The 27,897-nt window shown below is 43.0% G+C and overlaps 1 protein-coding gene across 1 annotated transcript; it reads right to left on the reverse strand.

The window, feature by feature from the left end:
• Positions 1-522: 522 nt before the first annotated feature.
• On the reverse strand, positions 523-27,597 carry NFE2 (nuclear factor, erythroid 2). The gene is made up of 3 exons (XM_040425849.1): positions 27,298-27,597; positions 8,828-8,999; positions 523-2,003 (listed from the first exon to the last, which is right to left on the reverse strand). Exons 2-3 carry the CDS (start codon positions 8,897-8,899, stop codon positions 972-974), a joined length of 1,104 nt encoding a protein of 367 aa, XP_040281783.1. The 5' UTR covers positions 8,900-8,999; positions 27,298-27,597; the 3' UTR covers positions 523-971.
• Between the last annotated feature and the right edge of the window lie 300 nt (positions 27,598-27,897).

A 27,897-nucleotide genomic window follows, 5' to 3' on the forward strand; every position in this document is an offset into this window, starting at 1 on the left:
GCACTGTGGGACATGGAGGGGGTTGATCTGATGGCACTGTGGGAGTGGGGGACATGGCAATGGATGGCATGGAGGGGCTGGTGGCACTGGGGGAGTGGAGCTGAAGGCACTGGAGTGGCGGAGATATGAAGGCACTGGGGGAACAGAGCTGATGGCACTGGGGTGGGGGGGAGCTGATGGTACTGGGGGGATAGTGGAGCAGATGGCACTGGGAGAACTGGTGCACTTGGGCTGATCGCACAGGGGGGAACGAAGGGTGTTGGGGACTGATGGCAGGGGGTCTGATGAGTTTTTATAAAGGAAAACAGTCTATTAATTCATTTTATTAGATTAATTGATTAATAGTAAAAAATAATCGCTAGAATACTCAATTACTAAAATAATCATTTACTGCAGCCCTACTCATAACCCATTCCTTTGCTTAAAATCATCAAAGTTTGTTACTTCTAGTATTTATCTATACACATCATTCTTTTATTCATATACACACATTCAGTTATAGAAATCTAATGTCATTAGATTTTCCATATAAAACAAGTTGCAATTTACATTTTGGTTCTTCTATTGGCATCCATTTCTATGTTCATCAGTCTCGTCTTTAAAACACAGAGGTTGGTGATCCAGCATACCAGTAGTTCTGTATGATGCAAGTGTGAATTTAGGAAAGAGATCATGAATATTTTCCAGGTATTACCTTATCTCCCCTGGCTTTCTTTGGTGTCAGATTAGGCTGAGGGTGGCCATTATTTAATTAATGTGAGTTCAACATTTAATGATGTTCATTGAAGTCTGTACTGCAATAGTTTTCAAGGCCACTGAACACTATGGACCAAAGACGAAAACAGCGACAGATGTTTGTAATTTTAAAAGTTGTATACATTTACCAAAGACTCAATTACAAAGCATGTTTCCAGAATCCCTTCCTTCCATTTCATAAAAATGTGTTATCGTCTGAAAATGGACAATCCACTCTACTGCAGCGAGAAAGAAACATTATCATTTGGTGTCTGATGGAGCAAAATATCTTCTGGGTAGTGATGGTTGCCCTGATTTTTTAATATACTATAAACCTCTTTCTGTAGTCCCTTCATGTTGCTTTTCAGTTCAGAAATGATACTTTCCACCTCCTCTCGTTCCCTACGTAATCCTTCTCGCTCTGATCTGAGCTGCCCAATTTCTTTTTCCAAGATGGAAATGTTCTCCATCTTGCGTTTTCGACAGTTCTGAGCAGCTACTTTGTTCTTGCCACGTCTACGGATGTCCCTGACCAGAGCCAGCTGAGATTCAGTCAATGTGTAGCGAGACAGAAGTTCATTAAACTCCTCCACAGGAAGGTTGACTATCCTGTCTGCGGGGAATGGGATCTGCATTGCGACTGCCCTTCGCTGATCCCTACTGCAGACAAGTTCTTGAGTCCGTGATGCAAAGTATGTTTCGGCTTCACACATGTTTTCTATGACAGGTTGTGTGAGATTCGTTGCCAAAGGATATTGGTTTTGGTAGGCATGTTGTGGAATTATTTCCATAAATTCTGAGTGAAGCCTGTGGCTGTCTATATTCTCTATTTCTATTGATTCCCCATCACTAAAATTCAGAGACAAACCCGAATCAGTTTCAAAATCATCATGGTTTTTGGAGGGAAGGTGCAGAGAATTTACACTGCTCAGGTAAGGCTCAGGCATAATTACCTGGTTTCCTGGGGCACTCATTGCACTAGGTGGTATGTGCTTTGATGCATAGTGATTTATTGCCCCCATCTGAGACATACTTGATGAGATTAACATTCCTGTATATGACGTTGGACCATATCCATAAGTCATAGGGATTGCTGCATTCTGGGCTTGACAGTCCATGTAAGATCGACTGGAGATTGCCATACAGTTTGCGGTGGGTACAATACCATCTCTTGAGAAACTATTGAAACTGCATCCTGGAGTGGGCAGTATGGGTGTTTGATATCCACTCTCAACATCATAAGAGGAATCTGGTTGTAAATCCAATCCCTGAAGAACAGAAGAAGTTAAATATGTATGAATATTGTATGATAATATGAAATCGTAAAAGTTCATCACCCCTCCAACCAGTGATATTCTATGCTGACCCTGGTTACTGGTTGGTTAAACCTTTAAAGTCACATAAAATGTTGAGCGTTTTAATTTTTTTCTATAATCTTTATGTGATTTGGTTGAGTCAATGTCCATTTAAATGCATTAGTTAATTACTTCATTTTTCAATTTACATTTTTAATTACATGCAATTACAAAAGTATTCAGATCCATCTGCTGGTTTTAAAACATAGAATATGTTTTGTGACACAACCCCTTTATGGTCTCAGAACTCACTTAGGGTACTTTCACACTAACGTCGCTGGATTCCGGCAGGCAGTTCCATCGCCGGAACTGCCTGCTGGATCCGGCAATCTGTATGCAAACGGATACCATTTGTAGACGGATCTGGATGCGGATCCTTCTCACAAATGTATTGCAATACCGGATCCGTCTCTCCGGTTGTCATCCGGAAAAATGGATCCAGTATCTTTTTCATATTTTTAAAGGTCTGCGGATCCGTTTTTACGGAACACTTGGGGCCGGATCCAGCATTAATGCATTTCAATGTAAAATAATGCTGGATCCGGCATTCCGGCAAGTGTTCCGGAATTTTGGACGGAGAAAATACCGCAGCATGTTGCAGTATTTTCTCCGTCCAAAAACCGTACAGTGACTGAACTGAAGACATCCTGATGCATCCTGAACGGATTGCTCTCCATTCAGAATGCATGGGGATAAAACTGATCAGTTCTTTTCCGGTATTGAGCCCCTAGGATGGAACTTAGTGCCGGAAAAGAAAAAAGCTAGTGTGAAAGAACCCTTAGCTTGTCATTCCTCCTTCAAAGAACGATGCATACATTTACTGTTCAGTAAATAAATTCTGTGAGGGTGTTTTATGTCACTCAACGACCATGGGCTCCTCTAAGCAGCGGACTGTTATACAGTAATTGACACAAAGCCAGATAAAACTAAACCTGTATAGTATACAGTATATCTATATGTTTACAACCTACAATCTTCTTTCTCCAAAAATGTATTTAGTAAATGGAACGGAGGTAAAGGTGAAATCTTCAATTCTGGACAAGATCTGGAAGCCCAAGAGAAACTTTGTGTAGTACAGTGTGTAGACTGGACAGATCTTCAAAGCTAAACTCCCTTGTTGCTACCACGGACTTGCAGTAATATTTTAGTGCCACAGTATTGTAGTAGTGATATACTAGTCCACTATGCAAAATGGCACCACATCGCTGACAGCCTCATGGAGATAAGTATTAGTGTTTAATTTTTATTTGACACCATGCTGTTGGCCAATATGGGGAAAGGGGGAGATGTGCACTATGGGGGCATCTAGTGGGGGCATTATATATTGGCACATATTATGGAGGGCACTATGGGGAAGGGGGGAGAGGAGCACCATGGGTGCTTCTATTAGGGGCATTATATACTGGCACATATTATTGGGGGCTCTATGGTTACGGGGGAGAAGAACAATATGGGCAGCTACTGGGGGCACAATATAGGGGCATTAGATACTGGCACACATTATGGGGGGTACTATGGGGAAGGGGGAGAGGAGCACTATGGGGACTTCTACTGGGGGGTACTATATAAGGGCATTTTATACTGGCACTCATTATGAAGGGCACTATGGGGAAGGGGGAGGAGCACTATGGGGACTTCTACTGGGAGGCACTATATTAGGGGCATTTTAAACTGACACACATTATAGGGGCACTATAGGGACATTAGTTCTATTGAGGGCACTAATATGGGGTATTTATTTGTACTGACACATGGTAGAGGGCATTGGCACACATTATGGGGGCACTATAGGGACACTGGCTCTACTGGGGACACTAATAGAAGGTATTTTTTTGTACTAGTACAGATTACAAGGGGACATTTTTTGCACTGGCTCACATTATAAAGGGTATTTTTTTGTACTAGTGCACATTATAAAGGGTATTTTTTTTGTACTAGTGCACATTATAAAGGGTATTTTTTTGTACTAGTGCACATTATAAGGGGACATTTCACACATTATTATGGGCACTCTTATTACATTATTACTTCTGGGGCACTATTACTACTAAGTGCACTCTGACAGATAATTATTTGTATTGGTGGGACTTTTGGGGGCATTATTACTGTGGGGGGCACACTAGTGCACTATCAGCTTAGCACAATTATTTTTGGGGAACATTATGGTTACACTATTAGTGTCAGGGACACTATATGCTGGCCGTAGTTATATTTTAGTGCACTGCGTGCAAATAATTATTGAAGGGGGAACTATCTGTGTGGTACTAGTATTTTCAGGGGTATAGTATTGGGAAGCACAGCAGGAACAGTATTGGGGGTTGCAGGATGGGGGGTTCAGAAGGCGGGAAGACGATGGAAAAATAGGAAACTAAGATGTCTGTTTGTCTAACTCTGCAGAAACGAGATGCGGCTGAAAGAAATCATGGTGGTCTGATGAGAAAGGAGAAGACGAGGAAAGAGAACATCAACCTCAAAGGAGATGCCACTGGATACCATACGTACCATATGTGGTGCTGTATTACCCAGTATGTAATGTTAGAAGGGAAGAGGTTAGGGTGAGAATTTGGCATAGGGATTGGTGCACCCCTGTCAACAAAATATGTCATTTGACAAACAGAGGCCCACACTTTTGCATAAAATTGCAGGTATGAGCACAGAGAGTTTCCCAGTGAGGCACAGTGGAATTGTTCACAAAGAGCAAGAATGAATGAAGATGTTATATGTGCAATGGCTTTAGTTCGCAATAACTGGGCAAATTTAACAATATTAAAGGCTCTGTTCACATCTGCATTGTGGTTACTGTTTATAACAGAAGCCACAATGTTGTGCGATATCCACCACATGACAGACACCACGAATGCCCAGAATGCCCTACTAATTATAATGGCATCCGACAGGTTCTGCCAAAGTGTTTGACGCCATGTCAAAATAAATAATGCTTCATGCATCTTTCCATGTAAAGTGGAAAATGTAAAGAAGCCTCTGTTGGTGCCTCCAACAAAGATAAGAACATTAATTTTCTTTTTGTTCTTGACATTTTAGAGGTTGTACCCATCATCCAAGGCCATCATAGGTGGACCACCTATCAATTTTAAATGGCATCTGTCAGCAGATTTGTGCCTTTAAAACTGACTGGCCTGTTGCATGTGCACTAAAGGCATCTGTGTTCATATGTGCCTGCATTACTGGAACAAAATGTATATTTAATATATGCAAATGAGCCTCTAGGAGCAACAGGGACATTGCCGTTACACCTAGAGGCTCTGCTCTCTCTACAACTGCTGTGTCCCCTGTACTTTTTTTTTTTACAGGGCCAGGCAGCTTAAACATCCCCACACCTGGCCCTGACTTTCTCCTAAACTGCAAAGGGCGCGGCAGTTGCAGAAAGAGCAGAGCCTCTAGGTAGAACGGCAATGCCCCTGTTGCTCCTAGACGCTCAGTTGCATATAATAAAACATCTTTTTTCTCAGCAATGCGGGCACATATGAACATGGGACCAACACAGATGCCTTCAGGTGCCAAGCGCACATGTGCAGCGTCCCACATATGTGTGTAAATGGAACACTTCAAACATCTGAATAAATATATGTATTGAAATGTAATGTATGGTATTCTCTATTATCTGGCTGGCAAGTTCATTTACATCCATTATCCCCTAGGTGGTGCTGGCACCACATAGTATATATAGTGGGGGGTTCTAGCTGAGAGAGGATTAGAATGTAGTCAGAGTAAAGAGAAGCAAGTTCATGGAGGAGAGAAACAGGCTAAAGTCATCATGTAGCTGTTTTCCTTTCCTCTGGGCCCTGATCAAATCTGGAGAAGACAGCAACCAAGCACCAGACAGTGAGTCTATGTCCAAAGATGCGGAGAGCCTAGTGAGGATAACAGCTAAACTTAGCTTATGGACCTCATTAGCACAAGTGACCAGGAGTAGCTTTCCGAGTGCCTGGACACGTATGGACAGTTAGTGCGCAGAATTGTCCTTATCCACTACACAAGCCTTCCGGGTCATAGTGAAAAAACCTATTTAGAAGAGTATTCTGCAAATAATGAAGCAGATAAGTTTGCCTGCCCTGAGATCGCCCTTAAAGGATAGCTCATAGTAACTATATACAGTACAGACCAAAATTTTGGACACACCTTCTCATTCAAAGAGTTTTCTTTATTTTCATGACTATGAAAATTGTAGATTCACACTGAAGGCATCAAAACTATGAATTAATACATGTGGAATTATATACATAACAAACAAGTGTGAAACAACTGAAAATATGTCATATTCTAGGTTCTTCAAAGTAGCCGCCTTTTGCTTTGATTACTGCTTTGCACACTCTTGGCATTCTCTTGATGAGCTTCAAGAGGTAGTCCCCTGAAATGGTTTTCACTTCACAGGTGTGCCCTGTCAGGTTTAATAAGTGGGATTTCTTGCCTTATAAATGGGGTTGGGACCATCAGTTGCGTTGAGGAGAAGTCAGGTGGATACACAGCTGATAGTCCTACTGAATAGACTTTTAGAATTTGTATTATGGCAATAAAAAAGCAGCTAAGTAAAGAAAAACGAGTGGCCATCATTACTTTAAGAAATGAAGGTCAGTCAGTCAGCCAAAAAATTGGGAAAACTTTTAAAGTAAGGGCTATTTGACCATGAAGGAGAGTGATGGGGTGCTGCGCCAGATGACCTGGCCTCCACAGTCACCAGACCTGAACCCAATCAAGATGGTTTGGGGTGAGCTGGACCGCAGAGTGAAGGCAAAAGGTCCAACAAGTGCTAAGCTTCTCTGGGAACTCCTTCAAGACTGTTGGAAGACCATTTCAGGGGACTACCTCTTGAAGTTCATCAAGAGAATGCCAAGAGTGTGCAAAGCAGTAAACAAAGCAAAAGGTGGCTACTTTGAAGAACCTAGATTATGACATATTTTCAGTTGTTTCACACTTGTTTGTTATGTATATAATTCCACATGTGTTAATTCATAGTTTTGATGGCTTCATAGTCATGAAAATAAAGAAAACTCTTTGAATGAGGTGTGTCCAAACTTTTGGTCTGTACTGTATATCAGCATACTTAGTACCAGAGTGCTATAGAGTGAACTTGGGATTACCAACAGGATCCTTGCCTGTAAAGTGTCTACTTTAAGAGGGACAACTCTTCATTGACAACTGCCACTACCTGATAATAGGATTACAAGTGAACTTATTATTACTTATGCTATACAAAAGGCTTTCCATTGATGAAGTGTACCAACTGTCCAGAGACTATTGTCAGTAAATGTTCAACTGATTTACAACTACCGACTCCTCATTCTTACTACTACTACTACTCTCAACATTTGCACCTAACGGTGCTGGCGTCACAGACACAAGGGCCCAGCCACCACAAGCATCCTAAACATCACCACCATCAAGGGCACCTCAACTTCCATCTGGCTGGTGTATCCTGCAATGAAGAGTGCCCCGGAGGATTTAGTGCTGTCTTTCCATCCACTGCACTGCCGGCCCCAAGGGACAACTAAACCATGAGTACTACTATCCTCGGTACCTTATCACTAGTACGTTCACACCCGAAATAATCCTTAGGGAGCCCTGGCATGCTGCACATGTAACAGGTCAGCCAGTGTCATAGGTAAAAATCTGCTGACAGATACCCTTTAAAACTGTTAGGTGGTCCACCTATGATGGGCTTGGATGATGGGTACAACTTAACAATTTAACAACCTCTATATTATGGACATTCAGCTAATTCCAATTCACAAGATAGTATAATCCTGCACAAAAAGGGTGATTTGTTTGCTGGTAGATATAAAACTATTATATTTCCAAAAAGCATGTGGAATTTAAAGGGATTCTGTCATCAGATTTAACCCCTCTAACCTAAACATATGCTCATGTCCAGACTAATAAGAAGAATCCTAAGCTGGCCTTATTAAACCTCACTGTGGCTCTATTTGCCCAAAAAACAGGTTTTTATAACCTGTCAATCACTTACTTAAGGTGCCCAAGGGGAGGTCCGTTAATACAGGGTGCCCGGCCGCACCCCTCGCCGTCCGGTGCCCAGCGCTGCCTTCCCTGTCTTCAGCGCCGCCTTCTACAGCTCAGCGCCGCCTCTGCAATCCTCCCCGTCCCTCTGCCAGATCCCGCGCCTGCGCACTAGGCTCAGCCTGATGCGCCCGTGCGGACTCCTGGCAGCGGCTCAGTTGAGCGAAGTGCGCATGCACCGGCCTGATGCGCACTTCGCTCAACTAAGCCGCTGCCAGGAGTCTGCACGGGCGCATCATTCTGAGCCTAGTGCGCAGTCTGGCAGAGGGACAGGGAGGATTGCGGAGGCGGCGCTGAGCTGTAGAAGGTGGCGCTGGAGACAGGGAAGGCGGCGCTGGGCACCGGACGGCGAGGGGTGCGGCCTGGCACCCTGTATTAACGGACCTTCCCTTGGGCACCTTAAGTAAGTGATTGACAGGTTATAAACCTTTTTTTGGGGGCAAATAGAGCCACAGTGAGGTTTAATAAAGCCAGCTTAGGATTCTTCTTATTAGTCTGGACATTAGCATATGTTTAGGTTAGAGGGGTTAAATCTGATGACAGAATCCCTTTAAGTGGCACTGTGGTTGCTGACACATTTCCCAGCACAAATATGTGCCCAATCAAACTAAGTGTGAATGATTTATTACAGTTTTACCTTTCTCTTCCAAAAAGTCAATAGGTTACATATTATGCTGTGAGGACTGATATACGCTTCTACTAACCTGAAGTTCGGTGATAGAGAAGATCTCTTGCCAAGTGAGATCCATGTCTCCGTGGGCACACTGTTCTCCCATTTATGAACGGAACGTTCCAGATCTAGGTTCTACATTGAGGAAACCAGGCATTATATGGAAAGTGCAGCATAAGTGGAGTTCACAATAGTTCTCTGTAACTCTGAAAAAAAGAAAGCAAAACATTAGGAGCTAATGAGCAAAAAAGTCTGATCCTGTGTGTCAAACCCAGACCAGGAAACGGATACCAGGTAAGCAACAGGGGAGCATAGCTTCTTATTTTTAGCCATTCTGCCCCTTTATAGTAGCCCAAGAAAAAAACATATTAGCAAAACTTTCTATTATTTACTTGTGTATGTCATGGCACAGCAACACCTCAACCTTTTCAGGCTCGGGCAATTTAGCATTTTTGTTTTTCACTCCCTGCCTTCCTGAAGCCATACTTTTTCTATTTTTCCATTCGCACAGCCATATGAGGACTTTTTTGGGGGGTCAAGTTGTAATTTCTAATTTGCAGTGGGAAGCTGAAAAAAAAAATTCCAGTTGGGATGAAATTGGAAATAAACGCAATTCCACCAGTTCTATGGGTTTTGTCTCTACGGTGTTCCCTATGTGGTAAAACTTTCCTGTTACCTTCATTCTCCAGGTCAGTATGATTATGTGAATACTCTGTGAATCACCATTTATACAGTTTTTCTGTGCTTTAATGCTAAAAAAGAAAACTTTGGGGAAAAAAATAAAATTTCTTTCGCCATAATATAATCCCCATAACTATTTTTTATAGTTCTGTCTATGGAGCTATGTGAGAGCTTATTTTTGCAGGGCGATCTGTACATTTTATTGACAATATTTTGGAGCATGTAAAACTTTTTTAATCACTTTTTTTATTTATTTTGTATGGTGAAGTGTTGAAAAAAAATGGCAAATTAGATTTTTTTTCCCCATTACGTCATTTATCATACAGGATTAATTTGCTTATATTTTAATAGTTCAGGTGTTCTGGGATGCAGCGATGCATTGTTTTTTTTTTTATTTAAATTATGGCAAAAGGGGTTGATTTGAATTTTTATATATTTTTTAACTTTTTTTTGTGGGAACATAGCGGAATTAGAAGACTGATTAAATAGTGGTGTTTGTAGGACACTATGTTGCGATGCTGCCTAGACATGTGTCACCTGCATCTCACATTTCCTATTACTTGCTTTTATGGGTATATACATGGGATATTCGCTGCATCACTAGGTTGTTTTAGCATGTCCCATACTCTATAATGTAGAGTGATCCAGTGTCTCACTGGGGCTCCTAAGGTCCGCCAGAGGAAATTATTCTCGAGGTTCAACCCCTATCACCAATAACATCTAATAGGTTTTGACTAAAATAAACAGACCCTAGTAGCTCCAAAGGCAGCCTAATGTTTTTTCCTCCAGGTCCTTTGTGGCCCACTATGATATTAGAGCCTAGGAACACCGGGGGATCTTCTGGTGGTGCAGTGCAACCGTGGAGTGATTGACATGAGAGGCCACTTCTGTGCTGTGGTTGGTTGAAGTTGAGCAACCAGGACCCTTTTGATTACTTTTTTTTAATATTTTTTATATTCATTGGATATACCATAAAGGTCCATCATGGCAGGGGGATCTTTTGTATTTGTCACAAATAGTTTAATTTTGAAATTTACAGTCTTCCACTTCAAGATGGCTATGTCAATTACTTTCCCTTGCAAGGCCTTTTTCCTTCCCTGTCTTCCTCTGTATGTACTGCACACAGTAGATAAAACTTATCAGGGGACATGCAGTACTCCTGCTCCTGGAAACCGAGAACCATGTGTATCATATGTGATGTATAATAACTATAACACAAAGTAATCCTGGTATCATCTATGTTTCTATGTATTTTCGACTCAGATGTCTTGTATGTACAGGTTAGTCCAACCGATCTGAATTTGAACACTACAAGAGTCCCTTAAGGTCAATAACACAACTGATAATGTCAATTGACTTTGAGTAATTATTATAATGCTCAATGCAAGCAAAACATACGTCCTCTAATACTTATGCCATACTGTCCCCATGTTTAAAGTGTAACAACATTTTTTTTGTTAAATGTGTAGGGCAAGTGATTCTGATTATTTTTGCAATGTCATTTATTTGTTGATTTTGCAGTTTTTCATGATAAAACTGCCCCTGAAGTTGTCTTTTTGGGATGAGTTGTCATGGAAAATGTGTTCTCACTGTTCAGCAGAGCGCAGTACTGAACAGTAAAGATGCTCCTCGCTCACTGCTGCTGCCCTCACTGCCACCCTCATATATAGCTAAAACTGGCCATAAATATGATATAAATATACCCGTTTGGCTGACATCTGTACACTGTCAACGCTCACCGCTGATAGTTTACATGCGATCTTTATGCCCAGTGTGCTGACTGAGGTCACTGCCCGCTCTTCTGCATCTCCTTCAGCATATGGGGGATACAGATCGCATGTACACTTTCAGCGCTTACCACTGACAGTGTATCAATGTCAAACAAACGGGGACATATATATATATATATATATATATATACACTGCTCAAAAAAATAAAGGGAACACAAAAATAACACATCATAGATCTGAATTAATTTAATATTTTTCTGAAATACTTTGTTCTTTACATAGTTGAATGTGCTGACAACAAAATCACACAAAAATTAAAAAATGGAAATCAAATTTTTTAACCCATGGAGGTCTGGATTTGGAGTCACACTCAAAATTAAAGTGGAAAAACACACTACAGGCTGATCCAACTTTGATGTAATGTCCTTAAAACAAGTCAAAATGAGGCTCAGTAGTGTGTGTGGCCTCCACGTGCCTGTATGACCTCCCTACAACGCCCGTGTATGCTCCTGATGAGGTGGCGGACGGTCTCCTGAGGGATCTCCTCCCAGACCTGGACTAAAGCATCTGCCAACTCCTGGACAGTCTGTGGTGCAACGTGACGTTGGTGGATAGAGCGAGACATGATGTCCCAGATGTGCTCAATTGGATTCAGGTCTGGGGAACGGGCGGGCCAGTCCATAGCATCAATGCCTTCGTCTTGCAGGAACTGCTGACACACTCCAGCCACATGAGGTCTAGCATTGTCTTGCATTAGGAGGAACCCAGGGCCAACCGCACCAGCATATGGTCTCACAAGGGGTCTGAGGATCTCATCTCGGTACCTAATGGCAGTCAGGCTACCTCTGGCGAGCACATGGAGGGCTGTGCGGCCCTCCAAAGAAATGCCACCCCACACCATTACTGACCCAATGCCAAACTGGTCATGCTGGAGGATGTTGCAGGCAGCAGAACGTTCTCCACGGCGTCTCCAGACTCTGTCACGTCTGTCACATGTGCTCAGTGTGAACCTGCTTTCATCTGTGAAGAGCACAGGGCGCCAGTGGCGAATTTGCCAATCTTGGTGTTCTCTGGCAAATGCCAAACGTCCTGCACGGTGTTGGGCTGTAAGCACAACCCCCACCTGTGGACGTCGGGCCCTCATATCACCCTCATGGAGTCTGTTTCTGACCGTTTGAGCAGACACATGCACATTTGTGGCCTGCTGGAAGTCATTTTGCAGGGCTATGGCAGTGCTCCTCCTGTTCCTCCTTGCACAAAGGCGGAGGTATCGGTCCTGCTGCTGGGTTGTTGCCCTCCTACGGCCTCCTCCACGTCTCCTGATGTACTGGCCTGTCTCCTGGTAGCGCCTCCATGCTCTGGACACTACGCTGACAGACACAGCAAACCTTCTTGCCACAGCTCGCATTGATGTGCCCTCCTGGATAAGCTGCACTACCTGAGCCACTTGTGTGGGTTGTAGACTCCGTCTCATGCTACCACTAGAGTGAAAGCACCGCCAGCATTCAAAAGTGACCAAAACATCAGCCAGGAAGCATAGGAACTGAGAAGTGGTCTGTGGTGACCACCTGCAGAACCATTCCTTTATTGGGGATGTCTTGCTAATTGCCTATAATTTCCACCTGTTGTCTATCCCATTTGCACAACAGCATGTGAAATTGATTGTCACTCAGTGTTGCTTGCTAAGTGGACAGTTTGATTTCACAGAAGTGTGATTGACTTGGAGTTACATTGTGTTGTTTAAGTGTTCCCTTTATTTTTTTGAGCAGTGTATATATATATATATATATATATATATATATATATATATAGCCAGTTTTAAATATATATGTGGGAGGCAGTGAGGGCAGCAGCAGTGAGAAAGGAGGAGCGTCTTCACTGTGCTATGAAGACAGATTAGGGAAAACTTCAGGGGCAGTTTTGTCATGAAAAAGTGCAAAATCAACAAATAAGGTATATTGCAAAAATGATCAGAATGTCCCACACATTTAACAAAAAAATAAAATAAATTAAACGACAGTTATACTTTAAATATTCTGGAAAAACCCATGCACTGAGCAGTTCTACCAGAAGCATATGGTGGTTCACAGAGTATTTATTTGACACACTCACATAGCGCTGCCATATTCTGCAGCACTTTACAGACATTATCATCACGCTGTCCTCAATGGGGCTCACAATCTAAGGTCCCTATCAGTCCCTATCAGTATGTCTTTGGAGTGTGGGAGGAAACTGAAGTACCCGGAGGAAACCCACGCAAACTTGAGGAGAACATACAAACTCCATGCAGATTTTGTCCTTGGTCAGATTCGAACCTAGGACCCCAGTGCTGCAAGGCACCAGTGCTAACCACTGAGCCACCGTGCTGCCGAGTATGGACATGTCATTCACTTACAATTTTATGAAATTTGTAAGCGGAGTTCTGCATGAGTTAAAATTATAAATATATAAAACCTGTAAACCAAACAGCATATAGAAGGAAATTTAGGCTATAAACAGTATATTCGGCATCCTGATGATACAGATCCAGATTACATCAATGCATCCCACATCCTGCTCTTGTAGTGATGTGGTCATTCACACTATGCAGTTGAAATCTGTAGCTTGCCCTATTACTCACAGTATTATATTTTTCCCCACTGAGGAAAAGGTGCACCATGATTGTGTGCTTCTATGAAAACAGGTCTATGAAATATTGCTATAAAAACACATGTATTCCCCATGCAATTTTCCTATTGGTTTTCCGCAATTTTTTCCAGCGCAGAAGTGGTACAATTACCTGCTGCACCACTGCCATGCCTTCATGTGTGAATGTACTTCAACAATTTATAGAAGTACTCCATATTCCTAATTAATACTTCCATATGATCGTGTACCTGGCAGAGACGTTTCTAAATGACAACCAACCTTCTAATATATACTCACAGGAAAACTGAAATTGGGCAGTGAAAAATGTGCTGCACGTACAGGAAGGAACCCATGTGGACAAAATAACATTTCCCTATGTGTTGACACATGCTGACAGACAGTAGCATATCTGCCACCATAAAAATGAAAATATCGAGTTGTTTAAGCTCTGTCCCTTATACAACATAGGAACGCCTCCACAATGTCCAGAACATTCACAAAACATTCCCACTTATTAAAGCCCTGTCCCTTTCGTGGGTCGTCCATGCAAAATTAGGGCTCTTAGCCCCATTCTTGGTGACGTCATGCAAAATTTCTTATACTTATTTTTCCCCTTTTTTGGGGGGGGGCTGAGTAAAGCCAGAAGTGTCTAAAGTAATGGTGCAGGGGTTTAATGTAACTATAGGGAGTTCATAGTTCAGAGGTAGAAGATGCACTTGGGACCTGGTTCATGAAGAATCCAATATTATAAATGGTAGGTGTTACATAATTTGCATTAGGGACCAAGAGCTTCAAGTTATGCCCCTCCTATGATGCATGGAATTGTGGGATACACAGAAGAAATGTCAATCTAAAGTGAATGTGCCAACAGAAAAAAAACTACTTTTTAACCCTTTGCCCAAGAACATACAGTACATCCTGGCAGGGGGACACTTTAGTAGCCAAGGTTGTATGAGATACATGCTTGTCTCTAATGGCTCGGTCTTGGGCTGTTGGGCCAGGTCTTGTTTCAAAGTTAAGAATAGTGGTTTCAAAACAAGTCATAATACAGCCACCTGAAGTGGGAACTGCAAATACTTCCCGCTCTCACTGCTGACCTTGGAACTCCGATCCTGGTCTTGTTTTCAAGCCACAATTTGTATCTCCATACATCCTGAGATAAAGCAAGTTAAAGCAGCCTTTCACCTTCAGCCAGCTGTGACCTCAGCCAACGGGGAAGAGGAAAGAGGGGCAGTGGTGGACATGCTTACAGGCTGTTCCTACCACCTCTCCCTATGTAACTGCCGATTACCCCCCTTGGGAAAATAACTTACTTTTTGTTGCATATCAATCCCCCTGCCATCAATCAGACAGTACACTAGCGCACTGTCGCATATGTGGTAATCTTTTTTTTTTTTTAAAGGAGTGAGAAGATGAGAATTAGGCTACATTCACACAAACTTATTTTGTTTCCGTTTTTTTTTTTGCGGATAGGATACAGACCCAATCATTTCATTGGGTCCACAAAAAAAGGGGACAGCACACCGTGTGCTTATCCGCATCTGTATGTCCGTTCTGTAGCCCCGCAAAAAAAATAGAGCATGTCCTATTCTTGTCTGTTTTGCGGAAAAGGATAGGAATGTTACAATGGATCCGCAAAAAAAACAGATGCCATACGGAACATCATCTGTTTTTTTTTTTGCAGATCCGCAATTTGCGGATCGCAAAACACATACGGTCGTGTGAATGTAGCCTTAGGCCTCATGCACACGACCGTTGTGTGCATCCGCGGCTGTTGTTCCGTTTTCCGTTTTTTTTTCGCGGACCCATTGACTTTCAATGGGTCAGTGGAAAAATCGGAAAATGCACCGTTTGGCTTCCGCGTCCGTGATCCGTTTTTCCAGTCCGTGAAAAAAATATGACCTGTCCTATTTTTTTCATGGACAACGGTTCACGGACCCATTCAAGCCAATGGGTCCGTGAAAAATCACGGATGCACACAAGATAGTCATCCGCGTCCGTGATCCGTGTCCGTGATCCGTGTCCGTTTTTCCTATCATTTTCAATGGAAACTTGACTTAGTTTTTTTTTTCACTTTTCATGTCCGTGGATCCTCCAAAAATCAAGGAAGACCCATGGAAGAAAAAACGGTCATGGATCACGGAACAACGGAAATCCGTTTTGCGGACCGCAACAAAAAACGGTCGTGTGCATGAGGCCTTAGGCTGTTTATTGATGTCACAATATTCACCAATGTCTAAATTACAGCATCAAGTAAGTTGCACCATACACGTATATTTATATGTCTAAACTCCTTATATCTTACAGTTTTTAAAAGGAATCTGTCACTTCGATTTTGGACTATTATCTACAGTAATACATGCTTAGTACTTAGTACTGCCTCCTGGTTCCGCCGCTGTCAGCTCTCAAAGCTGCTCTGAAATACACAGTGAGGACTGCTGTGCTGTTCTAACATAATGGAGAGGACTACGCATGCACAGCAGTCCTGACAATATATCTCAAAGCAGCTCTGTGCACTTACAGCGGGGGAACGGGACGCAGTAGGTAAATAAAAAATAGTGATCTGGACCCCATATCTGCAGTACTTCTCATGTATAACTGTAGATAATGGTCCAAAATTGGGTTGACAGATTCTCTTTAAAGAGTATATATATTTTTTGCATAAGCAGAGTAAGAATTTTAGTCACAAATCTGAATTTTCAGGAATTTTTACTTATAATCACTGTTTGCTGGAGAGTTTTATGAAGGTGGTTGTGTGATTAAAGGGGTTGTCTCACCTCAGACATTCACAAAAAGAAGCAATATCCACAGCGCTTCATTCACAGCTCTTTAGTATCGACCAAACAGGTACCTACCTATTCAGGGGGATGATAAGTAGTGTTCTGTTTAATGGATCATCTTAGATACTGATGACGCATCACTAGGATATGCCAACAACATCAGATAGGTGCAGGTCCTACGACTAGGACCCACATCTATTTCCATAACAGGTCCCCAGAACTGAAGGGGAATGTGCTCACTTGGCTATTTTCTGAACTCCAATTGCAGTGAATGGAGAGCACCCGCGCATGTGCCTTGTGCTTTCCTTCACTTTGGGGGTCCTGTTCTGGAGCTAGGTGCAGGTCTCAGAAGTGGGATTTGCACTTATGACTTTAATGGCATATCCTAGCGGTATGTTACTGTTACTGTACTGTACTCACATAATGCTGTGAAGACAATAGACCCATGGTCAGGCAGGAACAAGCCACTATGATGCTGAGTTTGGGTCAGATGAGCAATGTTCAGTCTGGGAAATGTGGTCATCACACAGAATGTTTCCCAGACCAAACAAGCCTGTGGAAAATTAGCATAAAAAAACTGATTTTAGGTTTATCCTGTTTTGGTAATTTTATAAAGATCTGTGCATGTAAATATAGGCTTATTATAGTATGTATGATCTCTGCACACTTTTATTTTTAGGAGGTGCGGTTGTGCATAACTATGTGTTTGGGTCACACTTTTAGCGACTAATATCAAATGTATGCATTTTTTATAAAAATTGACACTTTAAAGCAAAATACCATGAATGTGCCTTTGCGTTATGCTGGGAGGTATTTTCATAACGGGGATCTGTCAAGTCCATTATAGTCAGTGGGGACCCGGCAGTGAGCGGCAGTATCCAGCTATACTGGAACAGACTATTGGACTTTGTTCTGTAGATGTGAACCTACCCTTACTAAAGATATGTAAAACAATAGAAAGAACTTTGCAGCATATATTCACTTCTGTAGAACTTGCCTCCTGTGCTTAGCCACTCCACCACCTGCTCTAGAGGCCCTTTTGCATGTTCCAATGGTTAGGTGACTAAATATTCCTAAGAACGCTCATTCCCAGTCATTGCCGGTGTAAACATCCTGCCAATCAACTGCGCGTCTGTCAGAGCGTGGCATCTTCTATGTATGATTGCTTGTTGGCATCGCAATACCTTGCATGCCTGATAACAGCTCCGCTAAAATGGTGCTTTAAACGTTCAAATGCTGTATTGTCAATTAACACTCGTTACGGGCGAGAAATCTTCCTGTGAAATAGGACCAGTGGCATAACTAGAACTGACAGGGCCCCACAGCAAATTTTTGAACTGCCCTAAGCCTCACCCAAACCACAAGCAACCGCCTCCTCATGTGCAACCCCCTCTCCTGTGGCTAGTCAAGATAGCTCTCTCAGACCAGGCCAGGCAGCTGCTCAATCCGTTTACTACACGTATATACTGACACTGTATATAATGTCTTTGTATAATGCTGTTATGGGGGCCCAGACAATAATATCTTTCAGTCCTCCCCCCAGGTGTGCCTCTTCTGAGTTCGGGCCCCGTAGCAGCCACTTCCACTGCTTCCCCTATAGCTACGCCGCTGACTAGGACCTTTATGTATGTGTGAAGACCTGCAGATCCTTGCACATTTCGGTTACTGGCCTATATGCATGTACTAAGGTTGTATCATAAGGTTACCAGATATCTGTATATAGCCAGCGTAGGCAGGAATTTTAAAGTGGTTTTCCACCTTCTAACCCCATTTTCAATCTGTTCTCTGCCCCTCCGATCCAGCTCTGAGCCTTCATTCCATGCTTCTTCCAGTCCCCAGCGTGCAAACCTCAAGATGGGGTCACATGTGCCAATGCAGACATTCAATGGCCTCAGCGGTGCCATGTCCCTAAGTCAAACATGATCCAGCAGTCACGTGTTGCTTGGGGACATGTCACAGTTGATACCAGTGAACGGCTGCAGCGCCGCACGTAACTCCGGCGCTGGAACACAGCACTGGGGAACAGGTGAGTGGATTTTTACATTTTTGGGGCACATTTTGCGGAGCATATTGAAAATGGGCTTAGAAGGTAAAAAACCCCTTTAAGGATACGTCCACAGGGTATAGATGCGCTACGGTTTGCCTGCTGGAAATCCACCTTGTTTTACAGTAGCAGCAATGTGAATAAGATTTTAAGAAATCTTATCCAAACGCTGCAAAAAATAATGCAGCATAAATTGACCCATAGTACGAATTTTAAATCTGTAGCATGTGAATTTATGTTGTGGTGAAGTGTAAAATCCATGGAAAATCTGCAGTAAAATCTATAACAAATCCACAAGTAATGTATACAGATTTAGCAGCGGATTCGTAGTGGATTTTGAGGTGGAAGTGGCTCGGACTGTAAGAAGAATGTGGGGCATAGCTAGACGCTATTGTCTAACTTTACACCACCTATTGGTTGGCTTACTTTGCATCAGACTTTCATGCCAAAAATTTTGGCACCATTTTTAGGTACATTCATGCATCCTAAAGACATTTTTTAAATCATTGCTTTACCCATATTATGGGCTAAAATTTATTTTACTAATAGGTTTTTATTAAAAATGTTGCTAATGTTGTCGTCTATAGCAGCTTGCTTACACACACTTCAGGCTGGTCTGTTCCCTGTTCAGAGAAGGTCTCTGACAGCTCACTCTGCAGCTCTTACCTCTGTTTTCCTAAGTGGTTAGAAACACACATTTAAAGGCGTTGGCCGTTTCACTACTAGGCCATTCTCAGAAGAGCGAGTGGACTGCGGGAAACAGGCTCCACGTGGGAGCATGATTTTCCAGCCTGAACTCTGCTCCTTTAAAGGGACCTCATGGCATTATAGTGATTTATAATGCTGTGTGTCCCTGCCCAACATCAACTGTAATAAATTGTACTGATATAATGCTGTCAGTACAATCCATTACAGATGATGTCGGGCATGGACACACATCATTATAAATCATTATAATAAAGTGAGTTCCTGTCACAGAAGCAGAATTCAGGCTGGAAAATCATGCTCCACGTGGAGAGTGTCCCGCAGTCCACTCGCTCGTCTGAGACTGGCCTAAGCCTTGTACATTAGACATACATTGTGGCGGTGTAAATAGCAGTACAGTTCGGTGTTCTCTACTCAAGCACTGCAGCACGTCCTAGTGACATCATGCCCTAGGAGGGGTGACCTGACCATACCTCCATTACTGTACGCATACTTCCATCCCTGTCTCTATTATACATGCACCGAATCCAAAGACCAGGGCAAGCACAGTAAAGACTTACCTAGTGCACCGTTATGTGTCCACAATGATATATTGGTGCATGTTCAGCAGGCCGCATAGAATCAATATAATACTGCGCATGTGCCAGTGTATATTCCTGGACGCACAGTGGATGGGGAGACAGTAGACTAGGTAAGTCTCTACAATGCATGTCCCAGTCCTTGGATTCCGAGCATGTGCAATGGAGACAAAGGGATGGCAGTGTGCATACAGTCATGGATGGGTTGGTCAGGTGACCTTCTAGGGTGTGACATCATTTGGACCTGCTTCAGTGCTTGTTCAGAGAAAATTGGGTGGTTTAGTGAGTAGAGAACACTGAACTGGTAGTAACGATGCTACAACATATTTCTAATGCATTATATAGGAAAGTGGACAACCCCTTTAAAGAGGACCTGTCACCACAAAATGCAATGCCATCTGAAAGCACCATATTATAGAGCAGGAGAAGCTGAGATAATTGATTTATATTTTTGTGGGAAAAAATTCACAAAAACCTGTAATTTATACAATTATATACCTCCCAACTGAAAATCGTGAAGAGGGACAATATACCGTATGCCGGTACGCATCACTGCAATTTTGTTCATTTCTAATTCTGCCCAAACCATAATTAGTGACTCCGTAAGAAGTGCAGCAGTTGGGGATCGGTTAGGTGAATATAAGTTCCTTTATGTTTTACAGCCCCTGGGACAATTTATTTCTTACCCTTCAATAACCATTTAAATATCAGCACATAAATCATCGGATTATAGATAATAATGAAGCAATAGAGGGATACTTGGGAGGCATGCATTTCTATTTTTGCGTTTTTCACCTCCCGGGAATAGCTATTGGTACAGAGAGGAGGTGTTATCAGTGACTGATAGTATTGTGTGTGTAAGGCTACTTTCACAGATGAGTTTTTGCTGTCCGGTTTTGAGATCCGGCAGAACGTGTCCGCTTGAATAAAATAACCAGCTGCATCCGTTCAGAATGGATCAGATTGTATTATATTGAAAATGAACATGCCACTAAAACCATGGTAAGTCAATGGGCGCCGGATCCGTTTTTTTAGTGTCTGAAAAAACTGAATCTGGCACCATTGACTTACATGGTTTTTGATGCCAGATTCGGCATGTTCAGTTTCCCATGCCGCACACAAAAACGCTGCTTGCAGCGGTTTTGTACACGAAAAAGAGGTGGTCGCGCTGCCACGTATAGGCTGTAGCTTCTGAGTGTAGATGAGGATATGACAGTCTCTTCTAGTGCAACCGAACAACCGAGTTCCAACAGAGAAACGACCCTTCTGTGGATTTTAGTATTTGGAGTACATAGTGAAGGTCTATCAACTTTCCATATTTTCAAAAGGTTTTATTATACTCACAAAGGTATAAAATCAACAGGCATTGAACAATCAGCAAGTCGTCCGTATTCACAAGACTGTTTTATTTTTTATTTTAATTTTGTTTTTATTATTTTAACAAATTTTTGACGCTTGCAGCGGTTTTGTGTCCCCCATGGGAACGCAACAAACCAGGACGGAATACATTCTGGTGCACTCCGTTCCCTTCAGTTCAGTTTTGTTCCCATTGACAATGAATGGGGACAAAACGGAAGCGTTTTTCTCCGGTTTTGAGATCCTCTGCCAGATCTCAAAACTGGAATGGAAAAAGCAGATGTGAAAGTAGCCTAAGTGTGCACAGAGAGATAGCTGTCAGTCCCTGATAACACCTCCTATATATAAATATAAATGTATAAATTATATGTTTTAGGGCTCATTCACATGAACGTGTGAAGCCGTGCTGTGGACCGCAAATTGCGGTCCGCAATGCACGGGCACCGTCCGTGGGGCAGGCGCATGGGGATCGCAGATCCATTCACTTGAATGGGTCCGCGATCCTTCCGTTCTGCAAAAAGCTAGAGCAAGTTCTATCTTTTTGCGGTGAGGAAGCACGGAACGGAACCCCAGAAAGCACTCCGTAGTGTTCCGTTCTTCCGTTCCGTACCGTTCCGCATCTCCGGATTTGCGGACCCATTGAAATGAATGGGTCCGCATCCGTGATGCGGAATGGCCAAGGAACGGTGCCCGTGTATTGCAGGTCCGCAATACGGCAACGGGCATCACACATTCGAGATTAGTGAATTTTTCAAAGATTCGATTCACCGATTCACTGAATTTTTGGGGAAAAATTCAGTTTGACCCGAATTTATTCGCGGCGCATTACGTTAAAAACTGGCTGCTGAGAGCCCTTATAGTGGTGTAGAACACTGTGCCTTGTAGTAACACGCATAGGGAGTCTGCTGTGGTAGTGAAACAGTACTGTGAGTCAGTATGACATGCAGGTGACAGGCGTCGCTCTTAGAATCACTGCGCACTTCACTTATTAGGGCAGTCACGGGGCCAAAACTGACCAAATAACTCAAGTATGAACTCAGCATTACAGGTCGATGTTAGCATCAAGAAAAAGCACCACAAAAGGCTTTACAACAGATAACTGCACCGCTGAGCGGCAAATATATTTTACTTTTGCCACTAATATACGAAAAAAAGGGCTGTAATTTTTGCACTTCACCACACAAAAGCTTTTTTCCCACTAATACAAGCCATAAAATGCTTTACAACATATAACTGCACCGCACAAGGGCAAATAAGACTTAGAAATATTTCCTTGTAATAAACTCTGTTAATGCCTGTATTAAACAGCACTTGCACCCTAAGGCCTCATGCACACAACTGTTGTGTGTTTTGCAGTCCGCAAAACACGGATGGCGTCGGTGTGCATTCCGCAATCTTGCAGAACGGCACGGACAGCCTTTAATATAACTGCCTATTCTTGTCCACAAAGCGCGAACAAGAATAAGACATGTTTTTTTTTTTTTTTTGCAGACCACGGAACGGAGAAACGGATGCGGACAGCACACAGAGTGCTGTCCGCATCTTTTGCGGCCCCATTGAAGTGAATGGGTCCGCATCTGAGCTGCCAAAACTGCGGCTCGGATGCGGACCAAAACAACGGCCGTGTGCATGAGGCCTAATAAGAACGGTTTGCTGGAATGACAGAGCAGTATAATGGCAATTTGGATCCCCAGTCAGTGCAGCAAGGTGTAATAGGATTGTTCCTATTACCCAGTCTGTAACCTCCCCTACTGAACCCTGCTCAACATAAATGCTGTGGAATGATTCCTCCCTATCCTTTCCCTACACCTTGAATAATCTTTCCCTGAACTTGTAAATCGTTTTTTTAGCACAATGAAGTTTTTCTAGCACTGTCCCTTCAGACGTCTAAATGGCAGAAGCTAAGATGGCTGACGCTATTTATAGCGCTGTGACATCACAGGGGCTGGCTGGCTGCTGATTGGCTGCATGCATGGCATTGTGGGTGATCCCGCCTTCCCAGAGTTCCTTGCTCTATGTCCTCAGCAGCAATTTTAGGAAAAAATGTGATTCGTTACCACGAAGCGCAAGGAAATTTGGCTTCGGTGCGAATTGAATTGTTCCTGAAAAAAACTCCCAGGCTGTGAGCTCTGTGCTGCGATTGGCCTGCGCTACAGCCTAGGAGAAGGAGACGCCCAGCAGAACAGGGGCAGACTCCGCCTACTTATACCAAGTCCCCGAAACATACCGGAGGACATAACGGGAGAAAGAGCGGCGCCCAGGGATAATAGTAAGTGCAGTGAGATCCCTGGGCGCCGCTGTATATGTCATGATACTTAGTTCACAATGTCAGGATCGGTGAAAGGTCCTCTTTAAATGAGTGTTAGAAACAGTTAAGTAAGACCCAGTGAATTATTAGTTTTTAGTGCACTTGCTCCATAAATAGGTCTACAACTTGATGTGACATCCTGTGCCAGAAATGCGCCAAATGTTGCACATTTTACGACAAGGTCTAAGTGTAAGTTTGCCTGACTGTCTTTCTATGCGGTTTGTCTGGTAAGATACTGTTCATCTTCATGCATCTTACGGGCACGTCTGTGCTGAAAATACATGTGTTTCAGTTATTACATAACCCTATAGCAAAATTGTGACACAGTGAAGACTAAGAAGGATGCAAGTGTACAACAGAGGAATGTAGTAGTTGCGTAGAAAAACTGCAAAAAGACTAATGTACATCAACTAAACCTGAAACTATTAAAAATGAAAATAAAAACGACCCTTTACAAAGCATGGTTCGAATTCTCCTAATCCTCAGTGCTTCATTTTCTAATACAGAGCCACTAATACCTTGCATAGGCAGATGTATAAATGACCAAATTCTAGATGCCTGCAGGCGCCACTAGAAGGAGCTTAAGGCTGGGTTCACACTTGAGCGTTTTACAGCGCGTTCAAACGCGCTGTAAAACGCTCAACACATGAAAACCAATGCTTCTCTATGGCCCTGGTTCTCACTTGAGCGTTTTACAGTGCGTTTGAACGCTCTGAAAAACGCCCTACGCTCAAACAAGTTCTTGAGCTTCTTTGGGGCGTTTTGACGCGCGTTTGTGGCCATAGGACACTGCAGTCAATCACACAAACGCGCGTCAAACACGCGTTTACTATTGCAAAAAACGTGCATAAAAACGCGCGACAAAAACGCGCGTTAAACGCGCATATCAAATACACTCAGGTCTGAACCCAGCCTAAAGGGGTTGTCCAGGATTTTAATATTGATGACCTATGCTCAGGATCGGGGAGGCAGAATGTTTGAAGAGGCCATGGCACCTGGGTGAGGCCTACAGCCTCCTCACAACTTACAAAGCACAGCACCATACACTGTATAGCAGATGTGCTTAGTATTGTAGCTCAGGCCCATTCATTTGAATGGAACTGAGCTGTGCTTAAACGATTTGACTGATGAAAGTGACATCACTGGCCTAGGAAGAGGCTGTGGCGATCACTTAGTCCTTAATTAACTCTGTAGAACAAAAAATGTAAGTTACTAAAGTTATAGTTTTTGGAGGCAGTAATAGAAAAATATATTTAAAAAAGCAGTTGGTGCAAAAGTAGAAAAACTTACAAAAAAACTATATACCGTATATACTCGAGTATAAGCCGACCCGAATATAAGCCGAGGCCCCTAATTTTACCCCAAAAAAATGGGAAAAATTATTGACTCGAGTATAAGACTAGGGTGGGAAATGCAGCTATAATGCAGAGTGTATGTGTATATAATGCACACACTCTACATTATATACACACATCTGCAAGAGGGTGACTCCGATTGATGGGAGTCTGACTCTGACTCCCTGTATTTAATGCAGAGTGTGTGCATTATATACACACACACTCTGCATTAAATACAGGGAGCCATCCACAGATCTCCCTCCTAAACAGTGCCATCCACAGATCCCCCCTAAACAGTGCCATCCACAGATCCCCCCTAAACAGTGCCATCCACAGATCCCCCCTAAACAGTGCCATCCACAGATCCCCCCTAAACAGTGCCATCCACAGATCCCCCCTAAACAGTGCCACCCACAGATCCCCCCTCCCCTAAACAGTGCCATGATGGCCATCCACAGATCCCCCTCCCCGACACTCACAGCAGTATATTTATAAACTAATCAGTAACTACTTTAACTTTAATCATTGCTCATTGCTGAGCTCTTTACTCAGATTATTTGGATATCTTACTTTGTCTTAGCTCCGGTAATAGCAGGCAGTGCGGGGGGCGACGCTCACTCACTGACGTCACGCGCCTGCTCCTCCCACTAGGCGGCGCAGGCGCGTGACGTCAGTGAGTGAGCGCCGCCCCCCGCACTGCCTGCTATTACCGGAGCTAAGACAAAGTAAGATATCCAAATAAATAATCCAGGGCTTTACTCATTATCTCCTGGGGGGCCCCGTGGGCCCCCCTGACTTAGGGGCCCAGTCGCAATTGCGACTGCTGCGACCCCTATAGCTACGCCACTGTTGGTCTGCATTATGGCAATGTAAGTTGCCATAATACAGACCTAGACTCGAGTATAAGACGAGGGGGCTTTTTGAGCACAAAAATATGTGCCAAAAAACTCGTCTTATACTCGAGTATATACGGTAAATTTGGTTTCACTGTAATGGCATTGCTGAACCTGAGTACAAGGTTATCACGTATAAGGTTATAAAACTTAAAAAGCCAATAGTGGGATTGCCTTTTTTTCTCCATTCCACCCAAAATAGTTAATCAAAGTTAATCAACAAGTTATGTGTACCCCAAAATGGTGACATTAAAGACTACAACTTGTCCTGAAAAAAACAAACACGCCCTCATAAGGCTACATTGTTCATTTCCGCTGCAGCGCCATCTCAGGGGAAATGAGGTATTACACAGCGCTCATTCAAAACAGTGGGTTATCTATGAAATGCAGGACATGACAGGTCCTCCACAACAAGAGAGACACACTTTATAAGCCCTCTCCATTCCTGAGGATCTTGGACAGGGGATTTCCCTCTACAAACTCAGAATTCTCCATTATGGTACAAGAAATTGGATTTTCCAAGCCAGAGAACCCCCTTAAAAAAAGTTATGTTCCGCTATACATTTCCAATGGCTTTTTCTTAGCCATGTTTAATGACACAAAGTAATTTCACTCCTTTGATTCAAATTGGCTAGGAACATGTTCAAGGGTCTTTAAGCTTGACCACCCCAAATCACTGGATCTGTGGATACTTACCTGCTCTCCGCTGTCACTGACGTGCTCCAGTCTGTCGTCTCAACATCTGGTTGGACGGAGGTCACTGCTTCAGCCAGTCTTTGGCTGAAGAGGCACATGTGACCACTGTCAAACCGGACACTGACGTGTCAGTGGCAATAGGGGATCGAAGGAGCCGGAACCAAGCATCGGAGAGCAGGTAAGTATGCTTCCCTCCACAGGTCCAAAGACGGGGGGGAATCAGGCTGAAAGGCCCTCTAGCGTGGACAGCCCCTTTTAAATGTTGGTAGTCACTTTAAATAAGGATCTCTGTCTATCTGTACTTCTTTTCCTCCTGCACTATACAGCTGTCATTTTTCATACAAGAGTCCCACTGCTGGGTTGTTTGTCCTATAAACCTCTTGTAGGACGGATCATAAGGCTATATTCACATCTGCCTTATAAAATTCTACCAAAGGTTTCCTTTGTGCTTTCCATTACTTTTGACAGCAGGAATAGCGCAGCATGCAGCACCTTTTACGGCAGCAGAAAACTTGACAGAACCTGGACGGACCCTATTGTATAAGTCAATAGGGTCCTTGAGGCAGATCCTTACATCAGATCTGGCACCATGCAATGGCTTTTGATATTGAAGAAGCCATTCATACAACATCTTGAATACCATAATTTTCTTGGAAAAAACTCACATATCCGTTCATACATAAATCAGCCTCTAGTGAGTACATAGCTATATCTCCTTTTAAAAAACTATCAGTATCTGAAATAATACATTAGTATCATGGTCGTACCTGATGTGCTGCCGACTCAACCATAGATTGTGTGCGATGTATAAATCCAGAACGGGTAGAGTTCAGTCTGTTGACAGATAATTATGGTGTTTCTTGGTATGAAGATCTCACCAGTTCTCTTTGTAGGTTGGCCATTCAAGGTTCACCTGTCCTATCCCCATACCTGTTTCAGTGACCACTGTCTAAGACTTCTCTTCTCATATTAAACGTCTTAGTGTGTTTGTCCCACGCTCCCTCACATTTTTGTAAGCTCCCTTTCCCTTGCTTACCTCCCAGTCCCCATCCTGTCATATCACTGGAAGTGGCCTCTGCACATAGTCCTGCTGCAAAACCACAAACTTAAGACAGTGGCATCCTCTCCCCACCCTTTTTCCTCCACCCTCCTGATGGCAGCTACCTCCTTCGCTGTAACTGAGGGCCATGGGTAAAGATTAGGGACAGTTGTTTAAGTCAGATAAAAAAGAACGTGTGCGTTACTGTAGCTCTCCTATTTAGTTCATAGCAGCAGAAATGCTTCAAATAATCAACCATATATAACCAGCATACAGGCATTGTATTTATATGTTGTACTACCTGCAGTCACCTATAAAAACGTTATAT

Source organism: Bufo bufo, chromosome 3 (genome assembly GCF_905171765.1).
Source record: "Bufo bufo chromosome 3, aBufBuf1.1, whole genome shotgun sequence".
NCBI lineage: Eukaryota > Metazoa > Chordata > Amphibia > Anura > Bufonidae > Bufo > Bufo bufo.